The 15,136-nt window shown below is 46.1% G+C and overlaps 1 protein-coding gene across 3 annotated transcripts in view; it reads right to left on the bottom strand.

Annotated features, from left to right (window-relative positions):
- Poc1b (POC1 centriolar protein B) overlaps positions 1 to 15,136 on the bottom strand; it is a 90,993-nt gene that overhangs the window by 64,870 nt on the left and 10,987 nt on the right. For 2 of the 3 annotated variants that reach the window (NR_153333.1, NM_027740.7), the window contains exons 3-4: positions 8,203 to 8,374; positions 3,543 to 3,722 (exon numbers count right to left, since the gene is read on the bottom strand). Coding sequence is in view for 1 of the 3 variants with exons in the window: in NM_027740.7 (NP_082016.1) it covers positions 3,543 to 3,722; positions 8,203 to 8,374 (352 nt within the window). In the remaining 2 variants the exon portion in view is untranslated. Of the gene's footprint in view, positions 1 to 3,542; positions 3,723 to 8,202; positions 8,375 to 15,136 lie in introns of those variants that run through there. The other variant, XM_011243502.1, reaches the window with a different exon arrangement.

The raw sequence follows: 15,136 nt of genomic DNA, 5'->3' as shown, positions 1-15,136 counted from the left end.
GGGGTGGGGAGGGCCATGCGGTTCCACTAGTCACCCCAAGTAGCATGAAAGCAAGCGGTGTTGAAGGTCCCTCAGAGCCGCAGGTACCAGCAAGCCAAGGTAATCCACCACAGTTGGGTGTGTGAGGAAACACGGTTGGTCTGAGCAGGACTCGGCCAAAGGTTCCAGGAACAGGTGGAGCTGTGTAAATCCTTGGCTAACACGCACACATGATAGATAGGGGGAGTTTCTATTAAAGGCTCACGGAAACAACCTTGTCACAAAGAAACTCTCAAATCCTGCCACCAAAGTTAGCTGAGAGCACAGATCAGCATCTGCCTACACTTGACTTAGCCCACCACATTTCTGGGCAATTATTCTGAGCCCTCCTTAGCCCTAAAGACCGTGGTCCTTGCACTGCAGGGGAACTTTTCAAATGCCCTGTCCAGGTACCCGTGTCACTAGCTTCCTCTGCTCAGTCGGGCTTGGGCTCCAAAGTCAAATTAGTAACTATGACTTCTCCAACCTGGTGTGTGTGTGTGTGTGTGTGTGTGTGTGTGTGTGTGTGTTTTAATGTATTTGCTATTTGTCTCCCTAGGCAGAAGAGGCCCTGCCAGCACAGGGTTGCCCTGTTTCTGCTCCTCTTATACCCACAACAGAATTTGGAACAGCGCCTGGCAAGACAGCGCAGCAAGCTAAAATACTTGTAACTCTTAAGTCTAACAGGGGAGGAGACCTTATGCTAAAAGACTTCCGGGGCACTGGGACAGCAGCAGGCTCCAGCTGTTGCAGAAAGCCCCGCAGAGCAGGATCAGAGGGGAAGGCTTGCAGCAGGTGCAGAGACTCAGGATTCAGCTGTGCTGTGGAGGAGCCCTGCACAGCTGTGCGAAGGCAACTGAATGGTGAAAGGGACAAAGAGTGACAGTTTGTCACAGAAGGAAAACATGAGCCTGGCTAAGGAGCCACCCACGGGTCCAGGCTGGGAAACAGCATGGTTAGATCTGCCTTTTACAGAAGCAGTGACAAGTGCAGAGGTAGGTGTGTGTGTGAGGGAGAGAGAGCATGTGTGAGTGTGCATGCACATGTGTGTGTGTGTATGGTGCATATGTGTGGAGAGGTATTGGAGTGTGTATGCATGTGTGTATGTGTGTATAGCATATGTGTATAGCATATGTGTATATGTGTGCGTATGTGTGTGCGCACGTATACAGAAGATTCTGTGGCACAGAGACCATTGAAAAGATGACCTTATAAGTTCCCATAAGGGCCAACTAAGGCAGTAGGGTTGGATATGGGGACAGACAGGCATTTTCACTGGAAACTGAGTCTCTCCTCCTAGACTCTTCTGCTTCAGCGTCATCTCCCACAGACGCATCTCACATGCACAATCACAAAAGCAAAGAGGAGTACTCCAGCTCTCTCTCCTTTCTCCCTCTCATCCTCTCTGTCAGGGATGACTGTATGCAGAAAGCAGTGCACTCGATTAGAGAGGAAGCCATCTGTCTGTCTGTCTGCCCACCTCTGGATCAGCATCATTTTGAAGTCAGATCTCTGTCCAGGGCATCTCTTAGCAACTACAGACCCGACCCTAAGGAGGTGACAGGCTTAAGCATGGCTCACTTCTGTGGATGGAGATGCTGTGCGGCCCCCCCCCTCCCACACACACACAGATGAGGGAGGGAAGGCTCAGCCCTGCTACCAGCAACAGTAAGAAGCTCTGCCTTCCACCACGGTCCCTTTGTCCACTGAGAAGGGGAGGAGCATTTTCCCAGGCTCCTGTAGCCTTTCCCTAAGTGTCAGTGCCCAGCAGGAGGAGCCTGTCCAGCAGCAATGCCCATGAACTTCTGCCTCCCATTCTTACAACAGCCCGTAAAAAAGTGCCACTGCCGTGTCTGAATGCAGTGCATCCATGGTTTAGTCAGGCATAGCAACACAGGTACGCCTTGTCTCACTTAACTACCCGGGTTCTAACCACATCTGGTAATAATGCTCCAAGAGAGCAACCGGTCCCTCAGGCCACCCTCTGCCTTCTTCACACCGTTCCCTGCTAGAATATTCGGTATGAGTGTGAGTCGGCCTCTGGCCAAAGCAGCCATTTCTACCAGTATGAGCTTGGCATGAGGGACCTACCATTTCTCATCATTAGGCATAGGCCTCTTCTTGGGCCTGAGTCACTCCTGGACTTTTGTTAACAGAATAGGGAGGGAGGGACTTTTCCTGGGCATCCTCTAAGCTGGGAGGATTGACGCTTGGAGCTAGCGGTGGCCTTAGTAGCCCTGTGCTTGAAAGAACAAAGCAAGTATGCAGAGGCCCAGGATCATTCCTGGTTCTGCTTGTGCCCTGCTCAGTATTAAAAAAAACGATCCAGGCAGCCAACCACTGAGGAGGAAGGAAGCCCAACCGCAGCTGGGCTTCTGACACTTTCTATTAAAGGAGCCTCAGCTTTAACTCTCCATAGCCTCATCTGCCAAGAGGGGAAGCAGATCATGCCTTCCTCTGCACGAAGCAGAAGCAACCCTGCCTCACACAGCTTGGTCCTGACAGACTCGGGAGCCTCAGGAGAGCCTCTGTGAGCCCTTGCCAATCTTTCATTCCTAAAAGGACCAGTGCTGTGCTGACAACCCTGGAGATGTAGTGTGCACTCCTTGTTGTGCACCTGTGCAGTTCTTTTCCAGCCTGGAACCCCTCCCTCAGGTCCTCAGCTCGGGTTCTCTACTCGAGTAATTTTCATTTTTACAAGCTGCAGCCGTCAGTGGTGGAGCTGTGCCCTGGGGGGTTCCTTTCCTGGTGTCCCAGGACGGTGCTCATCTCTCAATGATGGATGTGAGCCGTGTCCTGGGGGTTCCTTTCCTGGTGTCCCAGGACGGTGCTCATCTCTCAATGATGGATGCTCTCTCTGTCTATGCTCTCCTTGTCTGCAACTTTAACAGTGTTCACATGCCTCGCCTCACTGAGCTTCACATGGTTCCTACCCTGTGGCTCTCTTACTGCAGATGTGAGTAAGCCCAGGAAGCAGTGGCCATACCACACCCATTTCTCTCACAAACAAATTAGCCCATTACTTTTTGAGTTCATTTCACTCAAGACATATTTAAAGATCTATTTAAAATGGCACAGAAGTACTGCTGTCATATATATATATATATATATGTATATGTGTATATACATATATAGATATGTATATGTATATATACATATATAGATATACATACTATATATGTATACACACATATATATACACATATATAAAATCGTAGATATACACACACATGCGTGCCTGCGCGCGCACGCACACACACACACACACATATACACACATATACACACATACACACACACACACACACACACACACACACACACACACACACACACACGAAACTCTAGAGCGTAACCTGCATGAGACCAGGGATTCTGGCGGTTTGGTTTATAAGTGGTCCCAGCACATAGCAGTCACAGAATAAAGTTTGCTGAGTGAATGAATGGATAAGAGCCCAGTTCCTTGTCTGGAGGTTGCGGGTGGGAGCAGGAGGATGACTGCATGAAGTACCATTTGCACTTACTTGGCGCAGCGTACCCAGTGTGTGTGTCGATACAGGGAGTAGAGGAAGCGCTGACGGAACATACTCCACACTTTAATGGATTTATCTTCAGATGCTGTAACCAAAAGCTGGCCATCAGCGGAAAAGTCCACACTCCGAACTGGGGCTGTGTGTGCTTTAAATTCTGAAGACTTCCCTTTCCTGGAAACACAGTTTAACAGTGATAAATTAGTTAATTTAATATTCAGTCACCACGCAGTAGTAGAAACTTAAACAGCTTACTGCATACAAAAACCTTAAGAAAGTATGTGAAGGCCATGTGGTGTGCTGGCTTGGTTCATGGAAATCACAGCTGACCCTTGCCTGCACGGGGTTGCTTGCCCTGCCCCTACCATGCACAGCTGCATAGACGCTGGGAAAAGTGGATTTTGAACCGGCAGCTACACTGTACTTTGTGTTGCTTTAGAAGCAGCAATCTGTAGTTTAAAGAAGTTTCCATTCAGAGGAGCAAGGTTGATTAAAACTGAGAACCCCAAGGCAAAGTTTTGAACCAGAGCCACTTGGAGTTGTGTGAGCTACCAGTCTGGGCTGGGAGAAGGTATTTTCTGTGCTACGCTTTTTTATACAGAACGTCTCCTGAGAATCTCCCTTTCCCTACTCCTTGAGCCTCTACCGACCAGCACCAATTACTGAGGCCCAGTGTACACCTGTGGCCTTGCTAACCCCATGGCTGTAATCTTACACTCATGAACAAAACAAAGGTGCTTTCAAGTTACATGTCCATGTTATTTTGTTGACTGGGGAAGAAAAGATAACAGAGCAATGGAGAAGACAATGTGAGCATTGTACGTGAGCAAAAATCTTTTCTTTTCTTTTCTTTTCTTTTCTTTCTTTTTTTTTTTTTTCGAGGCAGGGTTTCTCTGTATAGCTCTGGCTGTCCTGGAACTCACTCTGTAGACCAGGCTGGCCTCGAACTCAGAAATCCTCCTGCCTCTGCCTCCCAAGTGCTGGGATTAAAGGCGTGCTGAGCAAAGTCTTTTAAAATGTAGATGTGGGCTGGTACCTCTGGAGAAGCCCTCACCTAGCCCACTGTGAGTGCACTCTCTTCTTCGGACAGCTCTCCTGTTACCCTGTGCTAAGTAAGTTAAAATCTCTGTGAACACCCCAGCTCCTCTTCACTTCAAAGAAGAAGAATTCACTGCTTGGAGGTGCTGCGATCCAAAGGGAATGCTGGGAAAGTATCAGTGTTATGTTTTCGAGGCATGGCCACGCTGCACTCTAAAGAGGACCTGGTCACTTTGGCATTTAGAAAATCATTCCCTACACAGTATGTGGGGAGACGGCCACGACGCTCACGACGCTCGAAAAAGACAAGACAACGGGATTCAGCCAGCCATCTGTCTAGGTTCTCAAATCTCACATGCTCACCACATGACATGCAAGCACTTGTAGCTCATCCTGTGGTTGCTGCCTTGGGACTGGAGCAACAGCAGCATATCTGCACGAGAGGGGCCGAGAGGAGCTACACGCAGCTTCTCCTCCATGCATTACATCAGCAAACCCCGTGGCTACCTCTTCTTCCTCATGCCCTGAACAGCCTTCTTTTTACTACACCAGTTCTGCTTGCCTTCAGGAGCTCACATCCTCAGCACCCTTCACCTAGATTACTGCCAAAGCCTCTTAGACGGTCTCCCGGCCCTAATCCTCTCCACATCTGCCCCCAGTCACCTACATTCTGTGCCTGTCCCTTGTTGAAAGGCAATGCCATGCTCATAAAGCCGCAGTGTAAACATGAAACTGGCTCTCTCACCGTAAAGAACACCACCTTCCGCTCACTGGCAGGATACCCTGCCGCTGAGGGGAACTTTGTCCCCAGCGTGGCCACAGTGCTTCAAACACAGCTGTGCCTCTGCAGTCCTGCTGGGGAAGACTTTCCCAGCTGGGACCTCAAACCACATGGCTGCTGACCTGCAACAAGGAGTTGAATGACTGCGGTATATCTTGACTTTTGAAACCTAGGTGATTTCTCTTCTCCTAACAGTGTGTGTTCTGAGGACAGGGGTGACATTACTCTCTGTGAGACCGCCATTTCACGTATGTCAGGGACACAGGAAGAGTTCAACAACAGTCTGTTGAACTTCATTGGGAAGACTCAATACTTTAAAACTTCTTGGATTCAGTCTGGTTTGCCCATCCAGATGCCTATAGGGGCAAATGTCACTTAATCATTCATTTCTATCACCAGGCATATGATAATACATATTCAATGACTGATATTATCGATCCAGAACAGTATACTCAGGGATTATATTTCAGTTCATTTTCAAGGGGAGCTCTTGCGAGAAGGAATCAGGTTCACCTAAGCTTGCGCCCATTCAATCCTCGAGACAACAAAGGGAAGGCTTACCCTGTGCAGTGACCAAGAAGCCACAGCCACAGTCAATATCATAAAAACTACTTCCTGCACTCCAGGCTGCACCGCACCCTCAGACTGCCCTACTACACACGTCCTTTCTAGGGCCTCCCCAGCGGGCCTGGCCCGACCTGGGCTCTGCTGCTCCGGAAGCGCAGCAGATGCCAGCGTAGCAGAGTTCCTGTGCTGTTGGCTGGGCTGCTGCCTCGCTCCTCTGTTCTGAATCCAGTCTGACTTCTGTGACTTACTCTGTCCAGCACGAGCAGTACTGTGCAGTCAGCACGAGCAGTACTGTGCAGTTGAGGGCCGAGTCCTTGACAGGTCCTGCAGCTTTTGCTGTTACGGTCCTGGAGCTGTCAGTCGGGGAAAGTCTAGGCTATCCCACAGGAAGAGCAGGCTCAAGGAAAACCAAGGTCCCGGACTTGTGACTGAGGCATACACTTTCAATCTGAGTGGCTGTGTGGGTAACCTCAGCCAACACCAAAATACCCCAAATACCCATAGAATAAAGAGAGGTGATAGTTTTTGGATTAAGGTGCTAACTACGGGGGATTTTAAACAGAAATAGGCAACTAATCACTGATATATAATTCCCAATTGCTCTGGCCTGACTATGACATTTAGAAAGAGAAACCAAGGTACAGAAATACAGTCACTTTGTAGATATATACACCAAGTTAATGATTGGAGATTTTAGCCCACCTACCCGGCTAAGCTTTGCTTCCTGAGATGTCCCAAATCAGTAACACACAAAAGGCTGCAACTCCTTAAACCATGAACTGTCCTAGCTTTCCGAGGCTAAGGATTTTGCAGCACGTTTCTGCCTGAACCCTAAGCCCATTCCCTTCCTCCTCTGAATTTCCTGACAGTCCATGCACATTTCTGTGTCAAGTCTTGGCAAGAGTTTCTACTTCTGTTAGTATACCACTCAGATTGGCAGAATTCCCCTTGGGTGGTGGCAGAATCAAGTTGCTAGCAGCAGGCAATCACTCGTGAGCTTTCTTCCTCTGTAGGTGCCTGGCCCATTTAGTTACACACTGCAAATCAAAACCTGCCACAACAGAATCAAGAGAAATGCTGACACTCCAATCCTCTGGTACAGGACAGAGGAAAGTGGCAGTACATATGGGATTATTAGAAAATATAAGTCTAAAAATATCTAAAGAAGTTGGAGGTCTATATGATACAAGGATGGCTCAACAAGGGCAGCTATTAAAGTTGTTGGTGGGTACAGTGAGAAAGTGGGACCATTCATTTTTTATGGATCTGTGAAATTTTATATACTTAGAATTTAAAACTTAAAAGATATCCTAACTACAAAACTTTTATAATAGACAGGCTATCAGCTCATGTCTGAACAGAAGATCTATTATCAAATAATATAACTTCAGCAAATGCATTAATATAGTATATATATATATGTATGTGTATATATATATATATATATATTAATATATATGAATGTCTTTTCAAGACAGGGTTTCTCTGTGTAGCCCTGGCTGTCCTGGAACTTACTCTATAGACCAGGCTGGTCTTGAACTCAGAACTGTGTCTTTCTTCTCAGTGTTGAGATTACAGGTATATGTCACCATACTCAACAATGATTTATGTATTTGTCGGAAATGTTTTAAACAAGAAGATTCTAGAGCTCCTAAATGAATGATAACAATCAAAGGATGCTCCAGGCACAGGGGTGTCAGGCACAGGGTTGTCAGGCATAGGGGTGTCAGGCACAGGGGTGTCAGCAGGGTCTCTGGGGCCCTTAAAAACCCTGGCTGGGCAGGGACTGTGGGGCTAATAATGAACTTCTGATATACTCCACTGTGTTTCTTTCGGATTTACATAGATATTTCTAACCATCTCCCAAAGCTTCTGACATATTGTGCATATCTCCAGGTTACAAATGATTGTTCAAAAAGAGGGCATAATTTTGAGTTGAATTTTGAGAAACTTGTGTGAAATAGTTTGTCTTTAAAACCAAGGCAGTGGGGTTGGGGATTTAGTTCAGTGGTAAAGCACTTGCCTAGCAAGCAGAAGGCCCTGGGTTCTATCCTCAGCTATGGGAACAAACAAACAAACAAACAAACCTAAATACATAAATAAATAAACAAATAAATAAAATAGAACCTGGGCAGTATATCTGTGACCCTAATGAGTACAGGTCCCTAGGGAGTTGAAACATCGCCCCAAAAGGTGCATTAAGAGCAGGCAGGCCTCAGCACCTTCCACAGCTCCAACCCAGACCCCATCAGTGTTTGCACCTCTTACCTATCAAGAACCCACAGTCTAACAGTTCTGTCCCTCGAGGCAGAGGCTAATAGGTTTCCTTGTGGCGAGAACTGCAGGCTGGTTACAACATCCTTGTGGCCCACGTATCTGTAAGCTCTAGCGTGTGGCTTCAAACTCCATAGCATGAGAAAGGTGTCCCACGAAGCAGTAGCTGTCAGGAAAGAGGAGAACAGGCCGGTGTTGAGATACACGCACGCCTTATCAATAACAAGAAGACAGAGAACTTGGGGGTTGTGGGCTGGCCAGGTAATGACAGAAATATTTTATTATTTAAAAATATTTAAATTTTATTATGGGTCTTCTAAGTTGGTAGTGCCCTGCTACCCAGCAGGGTACTAGCCGCAGTGACTTAGGCAAGCTCAGGGACTGTGCCCTACAAGTAGGAGCACACTGGAGCAAAGTGCATTAGTCACCCTCCCTCAGTGTTACAGAGGGACAAATGAGGTACTTAAAAAAACTATGTGGATATGAGCTCACACAGAAGTCATATCTTAAATAGCACTACTACACCCTTAGCCCAATCCCACCTGTTAATATTTTATCTGTCTGTCTTTGGTTCTCTTTGTACATGAACACGTGTGTATGCAGAGACATTTTTTTTCTTGAACCATTTGAAGACGTGTTGTATAGATCACAGCATCCTCATTCCTAAAAGTTTCTGTGTGCTTGAGCTAAGAGTGTGGCTTCTCTCCCACAGTCACAGGATGGGTAAGCTTAGGACACTATCACCCACCGAGACACCCTACCTTTGTCAACTGAACCAGAAACGCTTTAAAGCTCGGTGAGATGACCTTAAAAATCTGTTTCTGCTCTGTAACTTTATGACACTTGATGATTAATCAAAAGAACTGAGTCAGAGGTTAGCTTAAAAATCGTTAAGTGGAGGAAATATGAATGTGATCAAGAGCGGAAATAAATTCCTTGACAAAGGTGGATTTAATTCATGCCTACAAAACAAGTTCTGTTATACACACATCCCAGAACAGGCCCAACAACGAGGCCTCGCAGGGCCAAGAGGGCATGGCAAGACAAACACACATACCTTGGTCCAAGTGTAGTATGAAACTGCACTTGGGTTTGGAAAAGAGGGTATTTCATGATCTGGGAGAGGAAAATTGTCACTGTCATGGGAGAAGAGATTTCCCTTTTCACATGAATCCATTCTGTATGCATTACAGATAAAATGTCATGGTAAGCTTTGAGAGAACCTAGAGTAGTTTTCTGACTGAGGGTGGCTAAGTTTGCATAAACAGCATATATAAACTATTCAGCATAAAGAGAATGACATTTTGTGCTGCAGTTAAATGAAAAAAAAGTTTGTTCCTTGAAAAAAAAAATCTATCACTGTAAGCAGTGTGTGGCAGCACAGGCCTTTAAATCCCAGTGCTTGGAGGAAGAAGCAGGCCATCTTCATGAGTTCGAGGACAGCCTGGCCTACATAGTTTCAGGCCTCTCAAGGCTGTATATTTCAACAGGCTTCAACCCTTGCTGTAGAAAGAAGGAAAGAAAGGAAGGAACAAAGAAAGGAAGGAAAAAAAGAGAGAGAACCCCAAAATAAAACAAAACCTCCCACTACTTTGCTGAGCATGATTGATCATGTCTGCAATCCCAGCACTCAAGAGTTGGAAGCAAAAAGAGCATACATGACTTAGAGTCTAGCCTGGGCTACAAAGAGTACATTACACGTCAGACTGAGCTACAAAGTAAGTCTCTCTCTCTCTCTCTCTCTCTCTCTCACACACACACACACACACACACACACACACTACACATACACACATACTACACACACACACACATACACACACACACCCTTATCCAAACGTTCACATTGAATGAGACACTGAGTAGGTCAGTCCCTGAGGACATGCACCGAGCAGAACTCTCCCATCATGCCGGCTGGTATCAGAAGTGGAATATACACCTATCCTTTAACTCAGCAGCTACACTCCAAGTTGTACATCAAACAGAACTATGTACATTTCACAAATAACATGTCAGTGTTTGTAGCAGTACTGTTCAAAGTATTCCAAACTAGAAACTCATTACCCATCACACAAAGTAGATACGGTTATGCAGTAGTCCTTGCATAACTAAGTCTCACTTATATAATGCCTAAGAAGCAAATTAGGAAGTAAGTTATGAACTTAGGAAAACAGATTATATAGATGACAGGGAAACAGCAACGTAGGCATTAAGTTTATCCAACATAAACAGAGTGACTTGAAGAATTCTGTAAGAAACTTCAGCTAAGTCCATATAGTCAAGGTTTGGTCAGTGGTATTATTAGGTGGTAGTGGATCTTTAAGAGGTGGGTCCCGGTAGCAGGGGTTAGGTTAAGGGGGAAGACTTTGAAGGGGTATTAGGACACCAGATCTTCCTGCCTGTTTCCCAGTCACCAAGAGGGGAGCAACTTCTTTTGCTGCTGTGACATATCACAATAGTACAGGCCCCAAAGTGACAGAGGTGACTCGGGCACCAACAGAAACCTCCACAGCTGGAAGGCCAAACACTTTTCCTCCTTGAATTACTAATCTCAAGTAACTCAAAGCTGACAATGAGTTCCTGGTGGTGAAGCTTTTGCCTCTAGGGTTACTTCAACAGGCATATCTCACAGAAAACAGGGAGGGAGCATAAGAAAGAAACCGACTCCGCTATCACCATTATGCAGTCTGGATGGGACGGTGATCTTAAAAGGTCTGAGGCTGTGGAAATTGGAGGGGTAGAAACTATGGGGTCTGTTAGCGGATTTGATGAAAAGAAGAAGGATCCTGGGACCATGAGCCCAGGAAAACCCAAAGGCTACTTAATGAGATGAGAAAGACCAGGATAAAAGGGGCCTAGGGCAGTGGTTCTCACCCTTCCTAACACTGCGACCCTTTAATTTGGTTCCACATGTTGTGCTGACCCAATCATAAAGTCATTTTTGTTGCTATATCATAACTGTCATTTTGCTACTGTTATGAATCATAATGTAATATTTTGGGGGAGATTTTGCCAACCAGGTTGTACCTCACAGGTTGAGAACCACTGGTCGAGAGACAGGATGGGGTGGGAACGAAAAGTTTGTTCAGATACAGTAGACTGGAGAAGCTAATGAGCTATAAGTGCAAGTGTCAGGTAGAGAGTATGTACCTGCCTGGAGACCAGGAAGATGTTTTAACTTCAGTCAGACGGCTAGAAGATTAGACTAGACAGTCAGATTTAAGTGAGGTCTACCATGTATGATATGCCAGCAACAAAGATGCTTCAGTCACAAGTCACAAGTGGAGCTTGGTATACTTCATGTTTTCTCTCACATTTTAGGAAAACAAAACATAAAAGCTACTAACTTTTTTTTAAAAATAGGGCTGGAGAGATGATTCAGTCATCAAGAGCACAGGATGCTCCTCTAGAGGACCTGGGTTCAATTCCCAGCACCCACAGAGAGCTCCCAGCTGTCTATAAACCCAGCTCCAGGGGATTCCACACTTACACAATGCAGGCAAAACACCAGTGCAAATACAATAAAGATAAATAATAAATCATTTAAAACAGAAAAGAAAGCAAAGCATGGTAGCGCACACCTTTTACCCCAGCACTACAGAGGCAGACGCAAGCAGATCTCTGGGAGTTCGAGGCCAGCCTGGTCTACAAGTTGCAGGATAGCCAGGACTGTTATACAGAGAAACCTTGTCTTGACAAAGCAAACAAACAAAGAACAACAAAGAGTAAGACTATTCATACTAATACTTATACCAACATCGAATCTCTCTCCTAAATTCCCTCCTTCCTTTGTTCTATCCCTAGCCCTCACCCTGCAGGGTCTCAGGTAGCCCAAGCTGGCCACAAGTTTGCCATGAGCCAATGATGGCCTTCCGTTCCCGACCCTCCTGCTTCCCAGTTGTTCTAAAGTGTTGGGATTACAGATGTGTGCAATCTTGCCGAGCCCTTAAGCTTCTTTCTTAATTAAGAACTGTTCAAGTAAACTCCAGCACCATTATAAAAAGTTTGCAAATATGAATATCACTGTAACCCTAGAATTAGCCTTCATGCACTTCTATGGAACCACACCCCATGTAAACAGTGCCACATCACTTAAGATGTCAGAGCTTACAGCATTCACCATTTGACTGCTCTATTTTAAGGTAAAATGTCCAAGGAAGGATGCTAAGGCAAATGTTAGCTAGTAAATATACTAATCTAATCTAAGAAAAACTTACACTTACACACACACACACACACACACACACACACACACACACACACACAAATACATTATCAAAATGCCATCCATTGTTTGAAAAGTCCTTATTAGGACATTGTGATGGTTTGTATATGCTCGGCCCAGAGAGTGTCACTATTAGGAGGTGTGGCCTTGTTGGAGTAGGTGTGTCACTGTGGCCCTGGGCTTAAGACCCTCTTCCTAGCTCTCTGGAAGTGAATCTTCCACCAGCAGCCTTCCAATGAAGATGAAGAACTCTACATACACCATACTCTGCCTACACCATGCCTGTCTAGATGCTGCCGTGCTCCCACCTTGATGATAATGGACTAGACCTCTGAACTTGTGTATAAGCCAGCCCCAATTAAATGTTGTCCTTATAAGAGTTGCCTTGGTTGATGGTGTAAAACCCTAACTAAGACAGGCATAGATGAACAAAGTCTTGTTTTCCCAGTTAGGTTTCTCTGTTGCTGTCATAAAACACTAACCAAGAACAACTTAGGAGAGGAACGAGTTTATTTCATCTTACAACTCCCAGGTCACAGTCGACCACTGAGGGAAATCAGGGCAGGAACTCATGCAGGGACCTGGAGCACAAACTGAAGCAGAGACCACGAAGGAGGGCTGCTTAGTGGCTTGCTTTCAACAGTTCAGCTTGATCCTTATTGTAGCCAGGACCACCTGCTCAGGGGTGGCTCGGACCACACACCCTCCCATATGAACCACCAAGTCAAAAAAAAAAATGCCCCACAGCAATACGGACAGGCCAACCTGATGGAGACAAATCTCCAACTGAGCCTCTCTCTTCCCAGGTGACTCTAGACTGTGTCACGAATTGCTGTCTTCAGCCCTGCTGTGTCTTTGGGGATAAGATCACAGACCTACTGGGAAGTGTGTTTCTTCACAATAACAGGAGGGTCAGCAGGGGCTGTTGTCGCTGTTGTGTGCTTGATTTGTCACCCGAAGCAACAGTATCATGGACTGGTCAACATGTGTTCTCCTCATCATACAGTTGATAAAAACTTACAGGGTTATCTGTCAGAAGTACTGCTTTCTAGAGCTAGGTGTATAGCGGCATACTCTTGTAATCTTTCAGCATGTGGGGCTGAGGGAGGGAGGGGGACTGTAAGCTCAAAGCCAGCCAGAGCTACACCACAAGATCCTGTCTCAGAAAGCCAAAGCCGAAACAAAACACAATATTATTTTCTAAAACTAGATGGCATTTTCTTCTGTTTTTGCAGGGCTTAAACATTCTCTCATGTGTCCTTTCAGTTGGTAAAATCAGTAGCTGATACAGAACTTGAATGCTAAGAAGAAACTTCCCTCTCCTTGGACAACAACCAGGAGTGGGAATTCTGTGCGCTCATGGACATCGTGTGTCATTCTCATGCACACTGTATGTGAGGGACGGCAAGCATTCACTCTTCTGCGCTCTGCCTCTCCCCTTCCCCTCCCCCTCCTCAAGATATGTGAGAGCTTTGTTAATATATAGAAATAGCTTATGCTGTCCCCTTTCCTGGTCTTGGTACATTTGAATGTTGATAATTCCAAGCCTACGGAAACATTCTAAGCCCGTGCAAGAGACCATTAATGATTTCCAATCAAGTTAGAACTTAGTCACTCATGACTAAGAGCTCTGTCCCTACTGAAACTTACACTACAGTTTAGTCCCCAGGTAGCAGTGTTCATGGGTGGTGGGGCTTTAAGTACTTGGAGTCCCGTAAATTCTGCCCTCCAAAGAGATTAACCTGCTCTGTTACCTAGGAAGTGACGCCATACACAGACACTGTTTTGAGGCTGTGCTCAGTAAGTTCTCAGGACCCCAGCCTGTCTTACTCCACATCTGGAACTGCTCAGCCAGCAGACCCGCAGCTGCTGCTGCTGCTGCTGTCCTACTTCTCGGCTGTCCTTGAGGGAGGGTGTGGCTAGGAAAAAAGCCAAGGTGTGGGGCTCACCTTGTGTGCTGCTCCGTCTACAGAGGCCAGGGTTTTACACTCCAGCTCAGGGTCTGAAAAGGGCACACTGTGTGCTGAAGTTACCCTATTCAGGTTGACTGCACGCTTGTTGCTTTCATAAACACATCATTCTGATAAATCTGTAACAGTTATGGGTGGGTGGAAGTCAGAGGACAGATACCAGATTCTTCTAAAGAGGTCCACAGCCATATATGACTTTAACATCATCATCATCATCACCAATACCACCACCATCGTGTGTGTATGTGTGTGTAAGAGAGGGAGAGAGAAAGAGAGAGACACAGAGGGAGACACAGACAGACAGACAGACAGACACTTCTATCATAGGGCAAGTGTGGAGGACAGAGGATGACGCTGTGGAGTCAGTTCTCTCCTTCCATCATTATGTGGGTCATGGGACTCGAACTCAGGTTGTCAGGCTTACATGACAGGCGCCTCTGCTTGCTGCGTCATCTTACTTAACCCATGACCCATGTCTATCTTTATAAATTGAATTATATGGTCTCTCAGGTCTTTTCATTCTACAGTCAAGAGGAGCCAGGTAATTCAAATCACCTTCGGATTGAAAGCCCTGACTTTTGCACAGTTACTTCGGAAGCCCCTCTGCGGTTTCTGCTTCAGCTCTTTGCTAGCACGAGTCTGCAGGCCCACACTCAGAACTGCTCCTGCAATTCAGTATCTCAGGGGCCTTTGGGCCACAGCAGAGAGCGGCAGATTGCCTTCCTTAGGGAAA

This window comes from Mus musculus, chromosome 10, assembly GCF_000001635.26.
Source record: "Mus musculus strain C57BL/6J chromosome 10, GRCm38.p6 C57BL/6J".
NCBI lineage: Eukaryota > Metazoa > Chordata > Mammalia > Rodentia > Muridae > Mus > Mus musculus.
This window is presented reverse-complemented; position numbering and strand designations above follow the sequence as displayed.